Source organism: Temnothorax nylanderi, unplaced genomic scaffold (genome assembly GCF_030848795.1).
Source record: "Temnothorax nylanderi isolate EJ_2023f unplaced genomic scaffold, tnyl_v1.0 TNYL_tig0012_pilon, whole genome shotgun sequence".
NCBI classification, from domain to species: Eukaryota; Metazoa; Arthropoda; class Insecta; order Hymenoptera; family Formicidae; genus Temnothorax; species Temnothorax nylanderi.
The window spans coordinates 1,620,389-1,644,215 of record NW_027249074.1 but is presented as its reverse complement, the minus strand read 5'-3'; the positions used below and the strand labels follow the sequence as shown (position 1 = coordinate 1,644,215).

At 33.7% G+C, this 23,827-nt stretch overlaps 2 protein-coding genes across 3 annotated transcripts in view; both read right to left on the bottom strand.

Annotated features, from left to right (window-relative positions):
- Positions 1-8,611: 8,611 nt before the first annotated feature.
- LOC139767822 (luciferin 4-monooxygenase-like) lies at positions 8,612-12,197 on the bottom strand. Its single transcript, XM_071697480.1, has 8 exons — positions 12,061-12,197; positions 11,383-11,511; positions 11,093-11,300; positions 10,306-10,799; positions 10,007-10,184; positions 9,399-9,620; positions 9,057-9,286; positions 8,612-8,942 (listed from the first exon to the last, which is right to left on the bottom strand). Exons 1-8 carry the CDS (start codon positions 12,094-12,096, stop codon positions 8,793-8,795), a joined length of 1,647 nt encoding a protein of 548 aa, XP_071553581.1. The 5' UTR covers positions 12,097-12,197; the 3' UTR covers positions 8,612-8,792.
- A 188-nt stretch (positions 12,198-12,385) lies between these two features.
- LOC139767821 (luciferin 4-monooxygenase-like) overlaps positions 12,386-23,827 on the bottom strand; it is a 33,737-nt gene continuing 22,295 nt past the window's right edge. Inside the window, exons 2-10 of one of the 2 annotated variants that reach the window (XR_011717226.1) lie at positions 17,010-17,177; positions 16,799-16,924; positions 16,237-16,444; positions 15,547-16,037; positions 14,802-14,979; positions 14,375-14,596; positions 13,892-14,121; positions 12,503-13,619; positions 12,386-12,430 (exon numbers count right to left, since the gene is read on the bottom strand). Coding sequence is in view for 1 of the 2 variants with exons in the window: in XM_071697477.1 (XP_071553578.1) it covers positions 13,461-13,619; positions 13,892-14,121; positions 14,375-14,596; positions 14,802-14,979; positions 15,547-16,037; positions 16,237-16,444; positions 16,799-16,924; positions 17,010-17,042 (1,647 nt within the window). In the remaining variant the exon portion in view is untranslated. Of the gene's footprint in view, positions 13,620-13,891; positions 14,122-14,374; positions 14,597-14,801; positions 14,980-15,546; positions 16,038-16,236; positions 16,445-16,798; positions 16,925-17,009; positions 17,178-23,827 lie in introns of both variants that reach the window. The other variant, XM_071697477.1, reaches the window with a different exon arrangement.

Genomic DNA, 23,827 nt, shown 5'->3' with positions numbered 1-23,827 from the left:
AGAAATAGAAAATATAAGATAATAACGCGCGAAGGTTTTACAGAACATAACGTTCTGTAATATGCGCGCAAAATTAAATCGAAACACTGGCGCACCTTCAGCTCACAGTTCTTACAACGCGCGCGCTTGCGTAAGAACGTCATAAAAGAATTTAATCGAAAAAGATAATTCAACGGAGAGCAAAGGCCTTGATATCCGCAATGCGTGTGTCAGATAAAAACTATATTAAACGAATAAAAAATCTTTCCTTTAAAGATTTTAAAGAAATAACATCCAAATTTATTTATAAATATAAATAAATTTTTTCTTTCTCACAAACTTATAAATAATTTATAAGTAAAAAATAAAAAGAGAGAAAGATATGGATTGGAAGAGAGCCAATTCACGAATCAAGTTTTAATTATAAATTAATTATAAAGCCAATGCAATTCACAAATTAAAATTGATTTTGTTAATTATACCAACTTTAAATCACGAATCAAATGTTAATTATGAATTAAAGCCTGTGTAATTCGCAAATCAAAATTGATTTGTGAATTAGAGCCTGTGTAATTGACGAATTACATTTTAATTATGAATTAAAGCCGGTGCAATTCACAAGTCAAAACCGAAACAGAAACCGAAACTTTTATTAAGTATTTTAACAGACCGAACCGATAAAACGTCAAGTTGGCACGCTATTAAATTCAATCATTTTTATTCTGAACTGGTACTCACCGTTGTCGTGACAATTGCAACCGGGGCGCCGCCGCAACGTACTTACTACTTACGATGAGTCTCTCGTCGATCGTGTTTGATGTTCCCGTCCATATCCGTGGCGTCCTTCTCGTAACCGACGTTCGATACGGCACCCGTCCGGGCCCGTTTCTGCATCCTGGCACTGTCTGGCACTCCGCGACGCGACATTCGCCTCGAAGCGGCGTCGCACAAAAGCGAGAATACTTGTCCGCTGTCGTTCATTGCGCCGAAAATACCTCACCCCGCAAACGTAACGACGACGCGAAACACTCGTGTCCCCTTCAGCGTTTTCGAGGCGCCACGCCACGCCACGCCACGCCATATTTTCACTTTGCAACGCACTCTCCGCACTCTCTGACGACTTCGAAAAGCTCACCGCGATTCCGACAGCCTCGCGCGCGGAAACCAGTCTCGCTGTCGGAATTCGTTTCCTCGCGTTTCCGCGCTTTCGGCACGCTCGCACCACGGCTCGCGACACGGTTTTTAACGGGGCTTTCGTCGCGACAAAGTCAGGGAATCGGGGACGAACTGGGACGAACTCACAATGATGGCGAGAGCGACGAGCGAGACGGCCGACACGGTGGGCAACTTCACGTCGTTGCGTTGTCCCGCGACGATTCGACGAACGCACCGTCGAGCGTCGCGCGTCATGGCGTCGTATCTTCGCTTGGCGAACGCGACTTTTCCGCAAGGATGCGTCGGCCGCATTCCCGAAACACCGTATACCCGAGAAACGCATTTTCGAGACCGAAACACACGCGATTTGACGAAATCCGAGAAAATGATACGCCACTTCGACGATTACTTGTAAAACGGACGCACGACGCGCGACACGCGACTCGCGACTCGCCTTGCCAATCGCCATTCGCAATATGCTGACGCGACGCGGCTAGATCACCTCATCAATCCCGTGATAACTTGGGGCGCTCGACGCTTAACGCTGATTGGCCCGCGGAATCACGCGATTTTTCCACGCGTAGAAAGGGGATAGAGTACCTTGATAGATCGCGAGCGTCGTAGGATCTAATTTTCATGGCCAGCTCATTTACTTACCAAGAAATTCCTTTGATTTCGCATGCAGATATGCGTTGTAGGGATGAAGCCAATAAATGAGGGAAACTCGTAGAATAATTTAACCGCAAAAGGCTATGTATCTGACGATAGATATTGAGATTAGTAACAGTATAATCATTGCTCGTTCGGCTCTACTTTCTTTCCGCGTATTTTTCATGTCTTTCCAAAAGACGCGTTCTGCGGACGGGTGGACGAGTCTATTATTAAACCTATGTATAAATTCAATAGAAAATACTAAACACGTATTCTTTGATATAGTTTAATATACATTCAGAGTTCTATGCGTATCCTTTCCAAATCGATGCAATGAGTTGATAATACTCGTTAATCCTGCATCAAGAATTTATATCCGAGGAAGTTGTAAAAATGAAAGCATCTAAACTTTTGCATACTTGTAAAGAATTGAGATAATTTAGCAAAAGCAAAATTTGCTTACAACTTTTGTATTTGTGCGTAGATACTAAAACAAAATGTGAATTAGTATCATAATTATAACCAGCAAACGCGTTTTCTTTGGTACATATTATCAATATCTTCGTATTTGTATTTTATGAATATTATAGACTCGTCCGTTTTTAAATATGCTATGTGCTTTTAAAATATGCAAATCCGGAATTTGGTGCTCATTGTTTAACTTCAAAAAATGCATGAAAAGTATGATCACGACAAGACCAAAGTCGACCCGGCAACTAATTGCATTAATGTACTTTAATTACTCTTGTCGTGATCACACTCTTTATGGATTTTCTTATGTTAACGAACACCAAATTCCGGATTGGGATATTTTGAAAGCATAAAATTCTGGTATATCGATTTTTTTATTTACGGTACTCTATACTTGTTTTTCAGGAGTGATGGTGCTAGCTTAACGTGAAGCCAGCACCCCCACTTTTGCTATTTATTTCCTGCGAACTGGTAGGAGCACAAAATTCGCAATTAGAGCAGTAAATTAGCACATAATTAGCACTTTATTATGCCATAGACCTAAACTTTTTCTTAGTGGTGGAGGTGCTATGGTTCACAGAGGTACAGATTTCAAACTAACGAGTGCTTGTTGAATCGTCTTTCTATTGTTTACGGTTGCCGAGATATAAGCGTCGAAAATAAAAAATCGCTTGGCGCCCGAATTTTTAAGATTTTGCATGCTTTCTTGTCTTAATAAATGGAAATAAAAAATTGCCGATAATAAAAGTGAGCAATTCTGATAGAGTAGAGCACGATCTAAAAAGTGCTTTTTGCATCATCTTTCTGTCTTTTACGATTGCCGAGATACAAACATTTAATGAAAATGATGAATGCGGCGAAGCGCGTGATTCTTTTGGCTAGCTCGCGCTTTATTTCTTTAATAATCGAAAGTACATAATTGCAAGTAATACAATTGAGTAATACTAATAGGGCAAAGTACGAAATACAAAGTCTTTTTTAATCATCTTTTTATCATTTACGGTTGCCGAGATATAAGCGTTTTATGAAAGTCAGAATCATTTGGCGCCCGATCTTTACGGCACGCGCGCGCTTTATCATGTTAAATAAACGGAAGGACATAATTGTTAGCAACAAAATCGAGATATTCCAATAGCGCAAAGTATAAACTAAACAGTCCTTTTTGAATCATCTCTATATCTTCGATGGTCGCCCAGATATTTGCGATAAATGACACTTTCGTCACGAGCTGTACACTGACCTAGATTCTAGATTGTCCTTGACCTAGATCGCCGAGTCCAGGATTGCCGGCGCACAGCGTGCACGGCAACCGGCAACGTCTATCGTAAATATTTTGGTGTTTTTGCTAACTGATTTTTCTTAAAGGTTTATTTTTTAAGTAGCAAGTGGCCTGCTTCCAAAGCAGCGTCGTTTATGCTGTCACAGCTACCTCCTTAATGTGAGATACATTATTAATGATATTGCAATCATTAGCGCTAATTACAATATTTTATGTCGGTTTTGAATGATGTTTATATCTGTGGTGGTTGCTGAGATATATAAGAATTTATTAATCGTTGGCTATATATATGCATTATGCAAAAGCATTTTACAACTCTTTATCGTTCAATCTTGTTCGAGAGAGCATGCCTCACATTAAAGGATGACAGATAACAATAATAAGATGAATGTATTTCTTGAGATTAATCCCGTGTCGTTCGTCGCATTTCGGACCGTTTTCCTGCCGAGCACGAGCGACGGTATTCGTAGCTCCTTTTTCTCGTTGGCTAGCATTATGCAACAATATTCTGAGACTATTTATCGTCTAATCTTGTTCGAGAGATCATGCCCTATGTTAAAGGGCACATAACAATGTTAAACATAACGTAATTTTTTAAGAATTCTTTAAAATTTGTATGCTGATTTAGGAAACGTTTCTATTGTAGTTTTTTTTTATTCAATAACGTTTTAAAACAATCGTAAAAGACAGAAAGATGATTCAAAAAGCACTTTTTAGATCGTGTTCTATTCTATTAGAATTGCTCCTTGAATTGCTCACTTTTATTATCGGCAATTATTTATTTCCGTTTATTAAGACGAGAAAGCGCGCAAAATCTTAAGGATTCGAGCGCCAAGCGATTTTTTATTTTCATTAAACGCTTATATCTCAGCAACCACCACAGATATAAACATCATTCAAAAACGACATGAAATATTGTAATTAGCGCTAATGTGATTGCAATATTATTAATAATACATCTCACATTAGAGAGAAAGCTGTGACAGCGTAAACAACGCTGCTTAGGGAGGAGGCAGGCCACTCGCTACTTAAAATAAACCTTTAAAAATCAGTTAGCAAAAAACACCAAAATATTTACGATAGACGTTGCCGTGCACGCCGCGGCGCGCGCCGGCATTCCCGGACTCGGCGATCTAGGTCAAGGACAATTTAGAAAGTAGGTCAATGTACAGCTCGTGACAAAAGTGTCCCGCCGCCCGCCGCTTGTAGGTCAAGGCCATGTGTCGCTGGCTTGGCGCGAGAGTCTTCCCTATTCCCTATCGTTTATCGCAAATATCTGGGCTACCACCGAAGATATAAAGATGATTCCAAAAGGACCGTTCAGTTTATACTCTGCGCTATTGGAATATCTCGATTTTGTTATTAACAATTCCGTCCTTCCGTTTATTTAACATGATAAAGCGCGCGCGTGCCGTAAATATCGGGCGTAAAATGATTTCTGACTTTCATAAAACGCTTATATCTCGGCAACCGTAAATGATAGAAAGATGATTAAAAAAATACTTTGTACTTCGTACTTTGCCCTATTGGTATTACTCAATTGTATTACTCGCAATTATGAACTTTCGTTTATTAAAGCAATAAAGCGCGAGCTGGCCAAAAGAATCGCGCGCCTCGCCGCATTCATCATTTTCATTAAACGTTTATATCTCGGTAATCGTAAAAGACGGAAAGATGATTCAAAAAGCACTTTTTAGATCATGCTCTACTCTATCAGAATTGCTCACTTTTATTATCGGCAATTATTTATTTCCGTTTATTAAGACGAGAAAGCGTGCAAAATTTTAAGGATTTGGGCGCCAAACGATTTTTTATTTTCGTTAAACGCTTATATCTCGGCAACCGCAAACGATAGAAAGACGATTCAAAAAGCACTCGTTAGTTTGAAATCTGTCCTATTGGAATTAGTCATTATTAATACTAGCAATTTTACAGTTCCGATTACCAGGACGAGAGAGAGCGCGCAAGATCTTAACGAAACGTGCGCCGAGCGACTTTTTATTTTCATTAAACACTTATCGTATATATTTCGGCAATCATAAATGATAGAAAAACACTACAAAATGGTTTTAGCCTTCTTTCTCGTTTATAATGGTTTTTTTAAAGCTGATTTCATGGATTTTTGTTAAGTATTTTTGTTGCGCGCCGACTCCGGAACTATATCAAAATTCGAGTCATTTTTGATTAAAATTATATGGAATAAATATGTTCTCGTCAAGATATGAGGTAAATTTATATTGTTTGTTCACTGTCGTCAAAATCGCCAATGTACCACTTAATATTGTCAATTTATATAATGTCGATTGTGAAACTATATGCTTTTTATCGTTACGGTTAATTTAACGGCAGTCGTCAAAGTATGTATACGATTGAACAGTATAACTTTTCGGGACATTGTCTCATTTCTAAGATTTCGGGATTATGGCATTTCGGCACATTGTCGTTTCTAATTCTAAATCTAAAGAATTTTCGGATATTTCTGAAAATTACAAGCTTTTGAGACTTTCACTCAGTTTAAGTTAAGGCTTGAGAGAATACACCATACTGCCAGGTTTCTGCGTTCTATAGCTAAAGTGATCGAATTGGATCTCACGGGAATTCGGGAATAGGGTAACCCAGTTGAAAGCTAGGCATTAGAATCTCTCTAGAATGGAACATTCGGTAAATCTATAGTAATCGAAGTCTCGCGAACAGGAGCTGTCTCTCCCTAATGCACGTCGAGCCTTTCAAATCGCTTCCTCTTCCCTTCGCCGTTCTATTGTTTGATAATGACTCGTTGTGGATCCTGTGTCATGTAGGAAGCTAGACTGCTAGAGGATCGAACCAGAATTTCCGTTCGATCTCGCAATCGTTGTGCGAGATGCCTCTAAATTCATCCTGTCTCGTTTATTCTTCATTCTTTCAATAAATTCACGCGAGTTGACGTGAATTAATTGAGCACCTCGCGAAACTCTACTCTCTAATAATTGTAAATCCGAATTAGTGAAAAGTCACTGGAGTGGCAAACTTTAGACTGACGCATCAGTGACTATTCAGATTTAGGTAGTAATATTGAAAAACTAACATCTCTATTTCTATTAAAGACATCCTGGCAATTTATACAAATCAGTGGGTGTGAGAGATGTTTCAATCCCACAAATCCTGAAAAGCGGAAGATTCCTACATCTTTCAATTATATCGTGCCGTATTTATTGTGTGGTAGAATCGCGAAGGATTAAAGTGGTTCCTTTCTCTCCTTCTGGAAGAAGGAGAAGGGAGCGCGAGAAAGACCGAAAATCCAGCCGAGCCGACGTGGTACATTCGACGTGCACGAACGGTGCAGTTAAGCTCGCTGTTGGATATACACGGGTCCCTATGCGAAACGCGCTGTTCTGCCCGATTAAGCCGAATGTATTGTTGCAAAGTCGCTTCGCGTTACTGAGTTGCCGCTCCGTTGTTTGCCGGAAGTGCTGTCTAGATCCTCCACTAACGTTCTACGTAGGCGTGCACAGGCGTTTCCGACTGCGTTGTAAACGCTCTTATTAACGACATCGAGATCATCTAAGCAGCTCCGTGAAGAAGTATCGTTGCCTATTGTATCGCGAATAATCTAAATAATAATAATAATAATCTAAAAGCGAAAGACGTGAGATTCGTCGATTATCTTCATTTAATTCCCTCTTCCGAAATATATAAATTGATTATAAAAGTATCGCGTCTCAAAAACGCATTAACAGCAAAATGGCGTCGTTCGGTTGAAGTTAACTCCGTTTGCGAACAATTCAAATTCCGAAAAAGGACCTATTTATTTAAAGCAATTAATCCCGCATCATATTTTGAGTATTTGCAGCTATTTCTATCGTAACAATGATTTCTTAATGGAAAAATTATAATTATAAACGTTATATACATTAGAACGCTAATTGTTCTCGAAAAACAGAGCCCTTGCATAGTCTATAGATCGCAATTAATATATGTATGTACGTTCGGCTGAGCGTCCCGCGTCCCGCGCCCCGCGCCTCGCGCCTCGCGCCAAGCGCTCCGAGCCTCGCGCCAAGCGCCCCGCGCCCCGCACCATCTTGCAATCGGTCTCCTCGCGTCGCGTCGCCGTCAGTTACTTATCGGAGTAAGATCGCTCCGCGTTTTTCGCCGGTTTTACGTGTCTAAGCGACTCGTTCGGGCAAATTAGTACCGTTAGTATCGAATAATGTCTCCGGAGCATCGAATGAGATATCGGGCGATCGTCATTACGCGTTAATTAACGTGCATGATCGATGTGAATCGCGGTTGCTCCGCCGTAACCTGTCTTCTCGTCGACCAGGATGAAGTTGTCTCGTTCGCCCTGGCAGGCTTCCGCGTGAAGTAATTCGCGCGTTCGAATCGGTGTCGGGAGTGTCGCGTAATGTCGCCGGGACGTCGAATAAAGCCTCGGGAGTGCCGAATGAAATATCGGGCGGTCGTATCATGCATTAATTAACGGCATTAACGCGCACGATCGATGTAAATCGTGATTGTTCGATCGTAACTTCTCTTCTCGTCGACAGGACGAAGTTATCCCGTTCGCAATCTGACAATCTTTGATGTTCGAGTCTTCGGGTCGGTAGTGTCGCGTTTAAATGTCGCCTGTACGTCGAATAAAATCTCGGGAGTGCCGAGTATAAATCGCGTCTTGAATTTTCGGTCTTGATCTCTCTTCCCCTCCAGCGACGGCAAACTATCACCGTCGCTATTGAAATTGTAAGTATATTATAGTAACCGACGGTATAGGAATGTTTAATAATTGCTGAAAATATTATTAAGATTGTGATAATAATTATTCGTGGCGTCTCTTAAACAGCTTCTTATATTTGCAGCTTCTCCATTGAGATGATTGAGATGAGTGAGGAATGCTGCTCCATTCTATGGGATGCTCGGTGAGTCCAATTTTTAAATCTGTATCTTTCCTGTTTCATTTCATACTTTAAAATATAAATTATTTTCTGTTAAGTTGTTAAGGACATACGTGCGATTGCTTAAGGTGTGATTTACCGAGATTTATTAATTATGCATCCGTGACAATTTATATAGAATGAATGGTGATAATAATTATTCGTGGCGTCTCTTAAACAGTTTCTTATATTTGCAGCTTCTCCATTGAGCTGATTGAGATGTGTGAGGGATGCTGCTCCATTTTACAGGATGCTCGGTGAGTCTGATTTTTACTATTATTTACTTATTATTTACTATTATTTGCTTACATATATGATCTTTTAATAATGTATGTATAGTTTAACGCAATTTAATTCGCGAACATACTTTGCAACTGCTTCTTCCTGATTTTACCGGTAATTGTACGCGGAAGTTCATCCATGAACTTGACACCAGCTCGGAGTCTGCAGTGATCTGGCAGATTCTTTTCCACTAAACTGATAAGCTCTTGCTCTGTTACCTGTAAACAGAAGATTTGATAAATGAACATGATGTCTGCTAGTATAAATCTAAAAAAAGTTACTATTTTAAATGCTTGATATTTAATATAATTAAAAATGATCGCAATACTTACCGTTTTACCTGGCACTACAGAGACGACAGCCATTGGGTGCTGCTCATCGATTTCATGAGGTATTCCTATTACCGCCGCTTGGAATACTGCAGGATGAGTCTCTAAAACACTTTCGATTTCCGCGGGCGAGACATTGATTGATCTAAAATTAATGAACTCTGATATTCTACCAACGATAAAGAGCTCTCCATCATCGCCGTAGTAACCTAAGTCGCCGGTGCATAACCAATCTGAAACGTTTTGCCGATTTTAGCTATTTATTGTCTCTCTATTGCAGTTTTTGGTCATTTAAATATTAGTATTGCTAACTGACAGTTTCGATTGAATGTTTAAATTACATACCGTCAGAATCGAAAGCTTTTTTAGTTTCTTCAGGGTTTCCATAGTAACCGTTCATTACAGAGGGTACTTTAACACGTAGTTCTCCAACTTGATTAACCCCCAAGATTTTTTCGGTTTCTGTATCTGTCACTTTTATTTGAACGTTAACTACGGGATAACCAACAGATCCTGGTTTACTATGCTCATCTTGATCAGTGAGTTCACCTCCTGCATCGGTAGTTCCTAGCACAAAGCATTAATATTCACGTAATATTAACAGCAAAAGCTTAAGATTGGTATCTCGCATTCTTGTAAATAAATTCAAGGTATCTACTTAAATTTTTTATTAAGATTTTAATGTTTTTTTCTTAATTTATTCGACTAAAGAGCATTTTCGAAGAATCAGAATTTAACATATTTATTATTATCTAATTTTTAATATCAATGTCTAATATATAATTAAAATTAACATAGTTATAATTAATTAACAAACGCAAAAAATATCTGTGATAGATATTTTTGGACAATTTGTTATATATAAATTTTAATGTGACCAGTTCAGAAACAAACTGAATTGATAAAAAAAAGGTTGATTAGGTAATTTTTGTAAATTGAATTTGATGATTTACCATATCCATTATTAATTATAACATGTGGTAATTTTTTTCTCAATGCTTCTTGGTGTTGTTTTGCGAAAATAGCACCGGAAGTAATTATAATCTTTAATGTTGGCAGTCGATATTTCTCTAATATGTCCGTCTTAACCAACGGGATTAGAATAAATGGGTCAGTACCAAACCACGTTACCTGAAAGTTACCGTGAAATATAATATTAATTATTAAAATCACATTCTTTAACTTTAATTCCATCGAAATTAAACATTAAACTTTATTAGTTTTGCTTAGAAATTATTCTTTTCTCTCTTACTCGATATTTTTCGATAAGCTGGCAATACATATCAATCGCATTATCGTCTGTCACAATGTCTGGTACAACAATTCTCGGTGAACATGCCAAAATGACCTTAAATGCAACTATAACGCCGTATTGCCAACGTAATGTCGGTGTAAACATGCAAACGTGACCTTTCAACCATTTAACTTTTATAGAAAGAAGACGATTGTGCATAGCAGAGTGCGACATCTCAATAGCCTTTGGCATACCCGTAGTACCCGAAGAACAAACAATAAGACCAACTTCGTCCGGGTTGTTGATCGGAGTACATTTGAATTCGACAATTTCGCGACTATCGTGATCTCTTAAGATATAGTCTATTGATTCATATCCATCTAGTTTGCCAATGACCACTATTTTTACATCCATTTTCAATTCCTTCGCTGCTTCGGTTAAATTCGCGGCTGATAACGGAATCGTAAAAATTATGGTTGGTGATGTCAACGAGAGGAAATATCGTGCCGTCGCTAAAATATAAATAAATAAATGATTAATTGAATAATATTAAAAGTTACACTATATCGATTTTTTTTAATTCTTCAAAAGAAAATGCGGATCTGACAAACTTTATATAAATTCTAAACTTTTATTGTAATTTTCTAAAATATATATTACTAAATAACGTTTTATAAATCTAAGTTTAAATTTTCTTTTACTTTATGTACGAGACAAATATAGTTAAATGCATATAATTTTATACGATATAATCTTTTAGGACATAGTTGTAATGGAAATAGCGATAATAAGCAAGATTACACACTTAAGGAGAGTTCATGGTCCCACGTATTACATTTGCCGTTTAAATACATGATGCCCAACAATACTATAATCGCGTCCAGATTATTGTCGGTGCAAAGACCGATTATATCACCCGGCTTTACGCCCTGCTTCTTCAACCAAAGTGCACACTTAATACTGCGCTCACTCATTTCGGCATAGGTATTTTGTTGATCCGTAAGAACGTCCACCTATAGACGAACAATTTACATGATAATCATTCATAACGATAAGTTATTAAATGCAATTGAAGAATATCAAGTTGTACAGAACCTGGCCGATGCAATCAGGCTTGCTTTTTAAGGTCTTTAGTATCGTTTCAGCCACATTGACAGATTCTCTATGTATTGGAAATTCTGGTCCTAGTAAGATGTCATTTTTGACTCTCTTTAATTTTGGTTCCTTTATGATACAAAATTTCATCAGAAAATTATTGTTAAAATAATGTAACAATAACCGTTTTTATAATTTATAAACATTAACAGTTTTAATATAATTATAAAATATGAACTATAAATATAAATATAAATATAAATAAAAAGCAATTAAAAACAAAAAGGTTCAAAAATTTTTAAACAAAGAATATAAAGAGGATTATGAACCAAGCAAGGTACGCGTGCTAATAATGCTACGTACGTTTTGACCTATAATGAGGTCATCCTCAGTGTGATATAACATAACCGTCACTTACTAAATCGATGAAATATGTATATATTAATTATTAATACATTATTAGCACGCATACCTTGCTTGGTTCGTAATCCCCTTTATATTTTTTGTTTTTTAAAAGCAAATGTTAACATTAAAAATATCTATGAATACAGAAATGTTAAAGATAGCAGATTTGCAAATAAATGAAATAATAATATAACAATAATGCAAAGATTTATTACGTGCAATAAAAATGAAAGCACATTGTTAAATAAAGAATAAAAGTATAAATTATTATACCTTGTTTTTAAGAGTCGCTGTGTTCGATTCACACATTTTTGAAAATTATACAACGATTTTTATTGTATTTACTTTCACGACGACCGAATGATCACTGATGATTTGAGTTTGTCCGTTTTTGTTTTATTATCTGTCTTCTCCACTTAAACGCATGGAGATGTATAGAAACATAGGTTTTAGATTAGGACTATCAAGCTTTTGTGTTGTAGATAAAAAGAAATAAATATGATTGGAGTTGTTACCTGAAATTTATCACGGGCGGGCAGACAGCGTAGAATCAGAAGGAAGAGGTACTACATATAGGTCACTTTAAAGAAAATTACTATTGAATTTGTGAAGTGGGGATATATTTCTTGAAGAAAATAAGTTTCTGGAGGGAGTACAATGCATTAAAATCCACTTTACAATACTTGAAATATAGGATAATAGAGGGAAATCTCACAATGTGTATAATCCACGTGCGCAACACATATGTATATGAAGAGAAGTCACCACGCTCGGACACGAGTAATAGGACTGAGGTAGAGGGAAATCACGTTATCAATGTCTTACTATCTGTGTTTATCAATCTTGGATAGATATTTTTAGAAACATTTTTCATGAGATAAAGGAAAGTGAGAGAGGCAATCGGAGCCACGCGCGGTAATTAATGCGCAATCAAAATATAGTCAATAAGATAAAATATATTAGTTAATACATATTCGGACGTTTCGACACTTTCTTTGTGTCATCTTCAGCGTGTAAACAAAATTGCCTCTCTCACTTTCCTTTATTTGATTTATTCAGGAGAGCCTATACTTAGTTTATTATTTCTCATGAGGTTCTCTACACCGTAAAATTTTATAGAAAGAGTAATTGTAAACATGCTTTTTATACATATAAAAGACGACGACAGAATGATATTCAAAGAAGGAAACATTGTTTTTAATATACGAGTAATACACTCAAAAAAGAATTGTGATTGAGAAGTTTGATTTTATAAATCGATGATGAAACTTAGTTGATTTTATAAATTCTTTGTAAAAGCAGCTAAAAGATAGTAAACTTTATGTATGTGTCTGATGTGAATCAAGTGCAATCAAATTTAATCCGATAATACTGGAAATAATCTTTGAGAGCTGGAGTGAGAAAAGAATAATCTATATTAAAATTTTAACTGATGTATTTTAACAATAATACTTATATTTATCTTTATCTTTACTTTTATTTTGTAAACATTTTTTATCGCTTACACACACACACACACACACACACACACACACACACACACACACACACACACACACACACACACACACACACACACACGCACGCACGCACACACATTCTTTTAAAGACAGTTTATACTATACTTACTATACTATATCTATTTATCTTTGAATATATAATATTTTTTCAATTTAATTGGCATAATTTTGTGCCAATAATTTTAATTGTTTTCTATCAATTTTTCCAGTACTAACACGTGGAAGCTTGTCCATAAATTTGATTCCTCCTATGAGCTTACAATAGTCTGGTAAATTTTTATTTACTAAATCATGCAATTCCTCCTCTGTTACCTGAAAGATAAATTGATATTCTATCAATCTTTTTACATTCTTTCAAATCTTTAAGTAAAATGTTGGATACGATATATCTAAATTATCATTTTTGTTGTAATAATCTTGATGAAAAATTAAGAATTTTAATTATAAGTAATATTTTGTTCTTATTATATATAAAATATATAATTATTTATATATTTTTAAGAAAGCTTTTTCTTTGGAGATTTATATATATTTTTTAAGGAAAACAAAAATTTTAAATTAAATATCAGGCAATTATGATGTACCTCTTTTCCGATTACTTTCTGAATAAATGCCATCGGATGTTCTATATCCATTTCATTTGGTACTGGAACTACCACGGCATTGAGAACTGAAGAATGAGTTTCAAGTACACCCTCTATTTCCGCGGGTGATAATTTAATGCCTCCGTAATTAATAAAATCCGAATTTCTGCTGACAAAGTAAATTTCACCTTCCTCGTCGTAATATACTATATCTTCAGTATGCAGCCAGCCTATATGCGTAAATAAAACTTTATTTAGGTTACTTTAGATATATTAAATTTAATTTCTTTGATATTTTTCATATTACATGGCAATCTCATTATAACATAGAAACATATTTTTTATGGTAATAATTTATATCGAGCACGAAAAGTTGATCAAAATAATTGTTTTTATAGCTAAATGAAATTCATATATATGTAATAACAAAATATTGAAAGATATCGTCAAAGCAGATGTTATTTCATTTGTCTGAATACTAACCATTTGAATCAATAGCACTTTTAGTTTTTTCTGGATTTTTATGATAACCATTCATTATAAATTCCGATTTTATATAAAGTTCACCTCTCTCGTTAGGCCCTAAAACTTGGCCGGTTTTTTCGTCCACTATCTTTATTCGTATTCCCTTGGTCACAAAACCACAGGAACCTGGCTTACTATTTTTCTCTTGGCTCACGCACAATCCCCCGGCATCAGTCAAGCCTGAAGAAATATTCTCAGATGATTAAAAATATTCTAGAAGGAAAAATTGAATGATTTTATATAAAGATTTTGTATAGCTTGACGTAATAATATTTTATTTTAGTAAGCATCTTTTAAAATAATGATATAAAATATTTTTGTTTGCATGGAATCATATATCCATAGTATTCACGGGGCTCTAATTTATCAATATAATTTATCTTACCATAACAATTTAATATTTGGGTATGAGGCAACATTTTCGCGATAGCTTCTTGTGTTTGTTTTGTAAGTAGCCCACCAGTTATAACAAGCTTTTTCAGAGACAACATAGGATATTTTTGTAAGATGTTGTATTTGAGTACACGGTTCGGAAAAGAAATATCACATCCTAACCATGTTACCTGAGAATATGTATAAAAAATTAGTTACTAGGAAAAAGAAAATTAGTTACTAGAAAAAATGTTTTATTGACTAAGAAAATGAAAAAGGTATATATTGTCTTAAATAGTTGCTTTTATTTAATAATAATAAGAAGAAGAAATTAATTTTTAAGTATGATGAATACAAGCAAAAAGGAGGTAAATTAGTTTTAAACTTTGACGGCAGATAAAGAAATAAACAATATTTTAAATTGAAATAATACTTTAAAAAAGCAAAAAACTGGAAAAAGAGTTTTTAATAAAGTTTAATATTTATATATTAAATTTTAAATACGTAACAAAAATTGATATTTAAAAAAATAATTCACGATATTAAACAATTATACTGTGTAATATTAATGAAAGATTTAATGATTTCTATTGAGTGGATATTTCCATATTTAAAAATATGTACAATAAAGAATTTGAAATTGGATTCAATTTCGCGAAATATGTTAAGACATTGCTTAAAAGGCATTGTTTAGAATTAATATCAGTTTGAATTATTAGTCCATTATTTGAATTATTATACTTGTTTCTCAAGCTTACCCCATAATCCTGAACAACTTTGCATATTTGGACATTGTCCATAGCTACTTCATTTGAAACAATAATCCATTTCGCGTTCGACATAATCAGTTCGAACAGCACAGTCAATCCGTAGTGCCATCGTATCGTAGGTACAGTTAATGTCACTTCATTGATCATATGAATTTCTTCGATGGGTGTGATACTGTTGTAAAGGGACACATAAGACAGTTCAGTTCCTTTTGGCATACCCGTTGTACCGGAAGAAGCACAGATCATCGCTGTGTCATGAGGATTATCGACTACGGTGCAACGGAATTCATCGATCTCTGACGGGATGACTCGATCCTGAAGAATGTCCGTCAAAGACACGAATCCTGGTAAACTGCCGATAACTACGATTTTAACTTCTAGATTTTCTTCCTTTGCTGCTTCCACCAGATTCTCGACTGATTCTGCGTCCGCGAAGACCATTTTCGGGGACGTTAACGATAGACAGTACCGCGCCGACACTAGAAAATGATGATACTTATATATAGTTAAATTATTAACAGTCACATTTTTGCCAATTATTATTTAAAGATCAGTTCAGCAATTGTATTTTCTATTAGAATGTAATATAAATTTTATAGTTTTATTATAGCTAAATTGTAGTTGTATAAGTTATTTAGCCAGTCAATTATGTATATATTTACATAAGCAATGACGTACTTTTCGATACTTTGTCATCCCACGGACATATTATCGCGGCAACATATAAACTTGCGAATACTGGTACGTAGGTGTCGATGTGATTGCCAGTCCATATGCCAACCTTATCACCTTTTTGGATACCGTGCTTTCTTAACCAGAGGGCACATTTGATACTTCGTTCTTTCATTTCCGCGTAGGTACTCTCTTTTCCCGGAGCAATCTCTATCTAAATATTTCACAAAATTAAAAAAATGGAATTAGTTTTACATATATAATTTTTACATCGATTAAATCTATTTTTTATTCGGCGTTATGTCATTCATAAAATATTCTTTTTTTCTTAATTTTTCTTAAATGTTCAAAGTTTATCAATCAATACTATATAAACTCCAATATAATCTATGTAATCTCGAATTGCTCTGATATGAGAAATTAGAAAGATCTTTTTACCTTTTTATTTATCACCTATATCATTTCCAAGTTTGCTTAGTTTTATTGAATCGAATAATTTTAATTGAAGTTTACAAAACTATGAACGCAATGGAGCCTAATCAATCATAAGATTTTCATGCGACGGTACCTGTCCGACAAAATCCGGCTTATTCCTCAATTTATCGAGAATCAGTTCTCCGATGTTCGTGCATCCTGGATGAGTTTCCTCCGCGCCAATCAATACGTTATCCTCGATTCTGAACGACGGTACATACTGGAGAAAAGCGAGGGTATATCGTGATAATAATTTCACTGGCGCAAATGTCACTCCGATCATTTTTACCATAATGCGTTCTTACCTGCTTGTTGGCTTTTTCGTTGGTTATCGTCATGTCTGTAGAGATTTCTTGGTAACTGTAATCGCAGCTTGGCACGTCGACAATATATTATCGCGTGGTATCGATGGCAAAATGCTTTTGTATCAGGCTTTTATCAATATCCCACCACTATTTAACGTACAATCGAACCTGTAATCGAATTCTTGGTCAATTATAAATTAGCTAATTTGTATTCACTTTAACACAGCATAGCTAAAAATCACGGTGATAAGCAGTTTAAGTTTTCCGACAATGATTTTAAAGAGAAGTCGCTAAATTGTCAATTAATGTTCCAACGATAGCTGTGTTTCAAGTCCGACAAATAATCGGCGCGCAGTTTATCAAGTTGGAATAGATGTATATGTATATTATATACATTGTAATTCGTTACTTCTGTAACTATTAATTTCTTTACTTGCGCACCATCACGTACCGCGCCTGACTCGTATCGCCGTTTATTAATTTGTTGACAAATATTAAATATATTTATATGCATACAAGTATAAACAAATAGCAAACGCAAAAATCCTCCCTTATGTGCTATCGTGTATCTTTATGTGAAATCGTGTATATATTTGTTTTACTTAAATTAAATTAAATTATTGCACACACACACACACACACACACACACACACACACACACATTAATGTCAATTATCTTTTATAAATATCTAACTTCGAAACGCGCTCGTTCGCAAGAGATACGGACCGCACCGAATTATTCGAAAATTTTTGTTCGGCGGCATAATAAATTTATGAGGTCGCAGGAATTCTCGTTCGGCGGTTTGCAAAATGCATTTGCGCCGGGCGATAAAAATACGCTTATCGAAACGGAGTTGCATTTGGGCGCTGCTGTATGCATCGCGCCGATTCGACGCCACGGTAATTTATCGCAGCCGTGCGCAGCGGTTGTGAAATTTTTCTGCTGCATTCGCGAGCTACTACTGTCCTTCCTGACAACGTTGACAAATGTCGTTTCGATTGCCTCGTATAAACGTTCATTCTCAAATGACATTTTACTGATGCGTAAAATGTGACATTTCTCAAGTAGTTTTTCGTGATACTAGATAATTATAGCAAACGCTTCTATCCGCGAGAGAATTCAAGCACATATGTTTAATTAGTTATTTGGGGCAATTGTAAATAATAGATTAATTATCGGTTTAAGTATGAGTAATTGACGGTTTAATGAAGATTAATGAAATACATTATTTATCTTCTAATTTTATGAGAGATAATATTGCAACATTGCAGAAATTTGTAATGAGAACATAACGTCGAACATAATGTCGAAATTACGAAATTTAGTATGAATAATATGATTATGTTTATTACAGAAATATTTATCTTTATCTAATATTATATATAAATATTTTTATTAGTCAAGAAATATGTGACACATTTTACGGATCCTAATAATGAAACATTCTTTTATATTATGTGTACAAATGTTTATATTTTTATATTAAATACTAATACACACACATTTCACCTAATATTAAAATTATCGATTAGGAAATCTGATCGAACAAATCGATTATCGTGATAATATTTTGAATCACTATGAAAACACTGATTATCAATTCAGCCAGTTGTGATCTTTTTTATATTGAGAAATCAAGGAAACAAACGAAATCTTATCTAGTTTTCCAATGTTTACTATTATTGATACTGTGCATTCATCATAAATTCGCAATCTGTAGAATTTGCCAAACATCAATAACGATATATTAGATTAGCTGCAATATTCTGTCTCTCAGAATCGCGTCATTATCAATATCATTAAAAGTACTTTTACTTGCTATTTATTTGCTAATTTCATTGTTTCAACTTAAGACATATATCTGTTCAAAAAATTTTTTAATTTTATTTCTAACAACTGTACAACTAGACCATCTATTGAAACATGGAATTTTTTGTTATGACACTTCGTTTCTGACCATGTAGAATTGCGTTTCTTTACGTTACATTATTCATTTGCTGTGACGTCAGAAGAAAGTAGGTTTTTGACTTATCAAGTAAAGGTTCATAGGCCGGTATTCATAGTCGCATCTTATATTTAAGATCGTCTTAAGTAATGTCTTAAGATGCTAATACGGCTTTTGTGATTAGTTTATGACATCTTACGATTGTACTTAAGACGGTTTTATAAGATGCGACTATGAATACTGGCCATATGCATGCTTTATCCACTCGGTATAGCTATTTTCTGTTTTGAAGTTGAAAATGTTCCCTGAAATTATACGAACGCTGTAAAGATTATTGCTTCAGATAGAACGTATTTTGAATAAATAATAAATAAAATTTCAAAAATTACATAAAATTGGTTTTTTGAATAAAGTTCGAACTTTTAGGACAGATTGTGTATAATTATTAGAATTATTATAAAAATTAATGCTTTTACTTTTATATTTATATTTATATTTATATAAATATCTCTTCTTCTTCTATAAGATGCAAATCAGAAACCCAGTTTCGATTAAGAGTTTTTGAGAACTCTTGTTTATAAAACACTCTCTCAAGATAAGCCATCTATCTCTCTTTACGAAGATTTTTTCATTGCTATCACGTATTATGCAGTTGTTTTTGTTATTGTCAGCAGATTTGCGCGATATGTATTTATCGATAATTACGCCGGTAATTATCGATGTAATTCTAGTGAGATTGTAAAAAATCGATTTCGCAAGAGGCTCTTATTCGAATCGTGATCTCTTCTCGAATACACTAACGTGAAATGTCATATTTCTCACACTTATGACCGCATCTTTTCTCGATTCTTCATTTTTACGTAGTTTTGTCCTTCGCTGTTGTCACATTCCTGTCTGCTTCCTCTGACTATCCAGCGAGAATAGATAATTTTAGTTAAATTTTAGGATGTCACATATTTGTCGCTGCATGCATCAAATATTTAGATTACTCGGCTAAAATCATTGCATTATATATGTCACTATAAATGTTAGTCTTAAAATTAGATAGCAATATTAAACCGAGATAAAAGCACGTTGCATTTCCTAGTAATTTTATGGCAGCAGTAACCATCATTCGAATCGCATAACATTATTTTCTAGATATTTTGAGCAATCTATTTTATGTTTTAATATATCTTATAATATTTCTATTAACTTAATATCTATATTTTCAAAATCTCAATATAAGTGATGGAGTTCTGGTTCTCTTCTAAAAAAAGAGTTTTATATATATTTAAAAGAAACCCAGCCATTCTCTTAAAGATATATTTTTATTTCATGATTCTGAATAATTGAAAATTAATTTTGATTGAAATAAAAAAAAAATTATGTTTAATTCAATAGCATATAAAATTCGGGATATTTTAATTATTTATTGTATAAGAATCAAGATTAAAATGTTAATAAATTTTCGATGACACCTGATAAAATAGCCATCTTCATTAATTAAACAGATATTTTGTATAAATGAATATTGCATATGAAGAGATATTTTGTTATATGAATGATGAATATTGCACAATTACGAATATTGATATTACATGATATACAAATTAATAAACAAATTGAACATATTTTGCATAGTGTTAAATACAATCTCATAAATTAATAATAGTAGTATTTTTGCACAGTTATTGAATCTATCAGTGAATCTTCCGCAAGCTGTTTCAATCTTTCTTATCAATTGCTTCCTCATAGAGGAAGCTTTGTTTTCATGAATTTCGTATATGAACTTTCGATTGCGTTTAAGTTGGGTTTAGTCAACCAAATTTAAAAAAATTATATATGAAATAGGGGTAGAAGAAACCAACGAAGAGATTGGTTTTTGAGTTTTTTCTGCCAATATGTTCAGATTGTTGTAAAACGTCGAAATATCGCCTAAAAAAAAATGTCTGTATGTGTGTGTGTATGTATGTATGTATGTGCACATTTGATGTTGTGGTTGCTCTAATTTCCGCAAATATTGAGATATCGAGCTGTTTTTTTTTTTAATCGATAGAGTATCATTCAAGGAAGGTTGGTATTGAATTTGGCGACAATCGGTAAAGGGGTTCTTTTTTTAAAAAATTTTGAATTTTTTTAGAAATGTCCGTGGTTGCTCTAACTTCCGCAAATATTGAGATATCGGGCTGTTTTTTTTTTTTTAATCGATAGAGTATCATTCAAGGAAGGTTGGTATTGAATTTGGCGATAATCGGTAAAAGGGTTCTTTTTTAAAAAAATTTTGAATTTTTTTAAAAATGTCCGTGGTTGCTCTAACTTCCGCAAATATTGAGATATCGAGCTGTTTTTGGGGTGATGATGATGGTAAAGGGGTTCTTTTTTAAAAAAATTTTGCAAATTTTAAAATCACAATAAAAAAAGTGTGCAAGTAGAAACTTGCACATTGTTCTTTAAGATTTGGCGAAGATCGATGAAGGAGTTATGGATTTCTGCTCAAAAAGTTACATGTATAAGTTGTATATGTAATTTTGTATAGAGTATCAGTCAAAAAAGACTGTATAAGCTGATAATTTCACATATTATATGTCAGTCATTTTAGTAATCTGTCACCGAGACGTTTGAATGTACTTTAATATATATTTTAAAAGATATTTAACGTTTATATTTATTGAAATGGAAAATTTTAACAACAAAGTGAATGAAATGAGTGAAGAAGTTAGAAAAAGTAATAATTAATAAGTTATTATATAGATATAATAATTTAATTAATAATAATTATAATAATTTAATAAATAATAATTTAATTTTTTTAAATAAACAATAATATATTCTTTAAATAGTTTTAGATGATGGTATGGACGAGAAACTTCTAGTTAAAAAAATTTTGAATTTTTTTAGAAATGGCCGTGGTTGTTTTAACTTTCGTAAATATTGAGATATCGGGCTGAATTTTTTTTTAATTGATAGAGTATCATTTAAGAAAGGTTGGTATTGAATTTGGCGATAATTGGTAAAGGGGTTCTTTTTAAAAAAATTTTTCGACATATTTGTTCGATTGATTTGATCTGTAAAACAAGCATTTAGAAATGATATCTCTAATTGTCAATTTTAAAAAATGACTGAATAAGTTGCTTGTTTCACAGATTATATTTCCTTTTTGAATACGGGTCTTATAGAAAAACGTAATATACATAGATTTTGATATATATATATTTCTTTATATATTTCTCACGTTAACTAATGATTGGACGAAATCTCTGCTTCCTCTATGAGGAAGCAATGTGCAAGTTTCTACTTGCACCATTTTTTTTATATTTAAAACTACTACTAATTATAAAAAGAAACATCCAAAGTCTCAAGCAATACAACAAGTGAACTTGCCTACATCTCTAAATTTAGCTTCTACATCAAATTCTTCATCAAGCTTGTGGAATGAAGAATTGAGTATTAATTCACCTGGTAAATGTTTTCAAAATTTTTACCGCTTTTTTAATATGTATTTAAATATGTATTCTTCATAAAAGTTTCCTATCTTAATTTCGTTGCTAGAAGAATCGCGACGGAAAAATCAGAATCACTCTTTTTATTCCGTTTTTTGTTTGCTTTAGTAATGCGATTCTGTTGAATATTAATGTGCTCGATCATCAGATAACTGAAACATCGTACACCTGAACAATTACGAATTACAAACAAGCATAAATTTCAACTCGGACGTAGTTCTTACAATTCAAATATTCTTCCCTAATTAAATTTCCTTCATTAAATTTCACTCGTAACATCCAGTTGTAATTATCATGAGATTACGACTTTATTTCTTTTTCTTTTCATAGATTTCTTTAAAAGATTCCTTAGTTTTTTTTAATTTCCTTGGCTTTCTATGAAATTTTTATATATCTTTTTATACAACTTTTACAGTTGTATGATAATTCTCCTAATAAATTGTCCACGCATGTTTTTTGTAACCTATCCATCTATTTTTGATTGAGAAATTGGCTTTATGCCGGTCAAGTAATATATGACGTGAGATTCTAAATATTTTGTCGAGAAACGCTGAAACTTAAAATTATTTTAGAATCGATCATATATAATACAATTATATATATTCAATTTTACAGTAATATATATGAATATATTATATAAAAAATAATTTTGGTAAAAAATGAAAAATATGACAAGATATATTTATATCGATATATAAGTTTATAAAGATTTGCAATCATATTATATTATTTAATTATAATAACGCGATTAATGATTAATTATAATATCAATTCTGCGGGAATTTTCTTTTTTTCGAATCTTACGTCATTTATTTTATGTATCTTACTTGATACATTTTCATTCAATAGGTATGCGTGTCGCATGAACATGCACAATCACGCATCTTTGTATTTCCGTTTGTATCGGTCGGTTTTCGCGGTCGGTTTTTATCGAGAAATTTTCCGATTATTAATTTTTTAATTTTGTCCGCATTATAAATTTTAATTTTTTTCGAGATATAATTAAGGTATTCATATATAACGTGAAGTAAAATTTTTTATGTAGGTACTTGATTACAATTCCAAATTTAAAAAACGGTTATTCAATATTCTCAAGTAGATAACAGAATTAGTGATAGAAATATTTCTCAATGTTCAATTGAATTATTGTACAGTTAGGTTAGGTTAGTTAGTTTTATGAATTAATATACATATATATTTTTTAAATTATCTTCTCGTTGTTTTTGATACAATCGATGCTCGCGTGTAATTCGAATCGAACATAATATTATCTTTCGGCGATAATGATCCGACAAGGAAGGAAACAAGGAATTTTTCTCCTTCCTTTTGATCTGGTCGAAATGTGACTAGATTGCATATGGCCAGGAGCGACAAAGGTAAGTCCATCTG

Coding starts and splice junctions, on each gene's coding strand:
- LOC139767822 (XM_071697480.1), bottom strand. CDS start 12,096: ATGTGTGAATCGAACACAGCGACTCTTAAAAACAAG. Junction 11,301..11,382: donor AGCCTGATTGCATCGGCCAG/GTTCTGTACAAC, acceptor GTTCGTCTATAG/GTGGACGTTCTTACGGATCA. Junction 9,621..10,006: donor TATAATTAATAATGGATATG/GTAAATCATCAA, acceptor GCTTTGTGCTAG/GAACTACCGATGCAGGAGGT.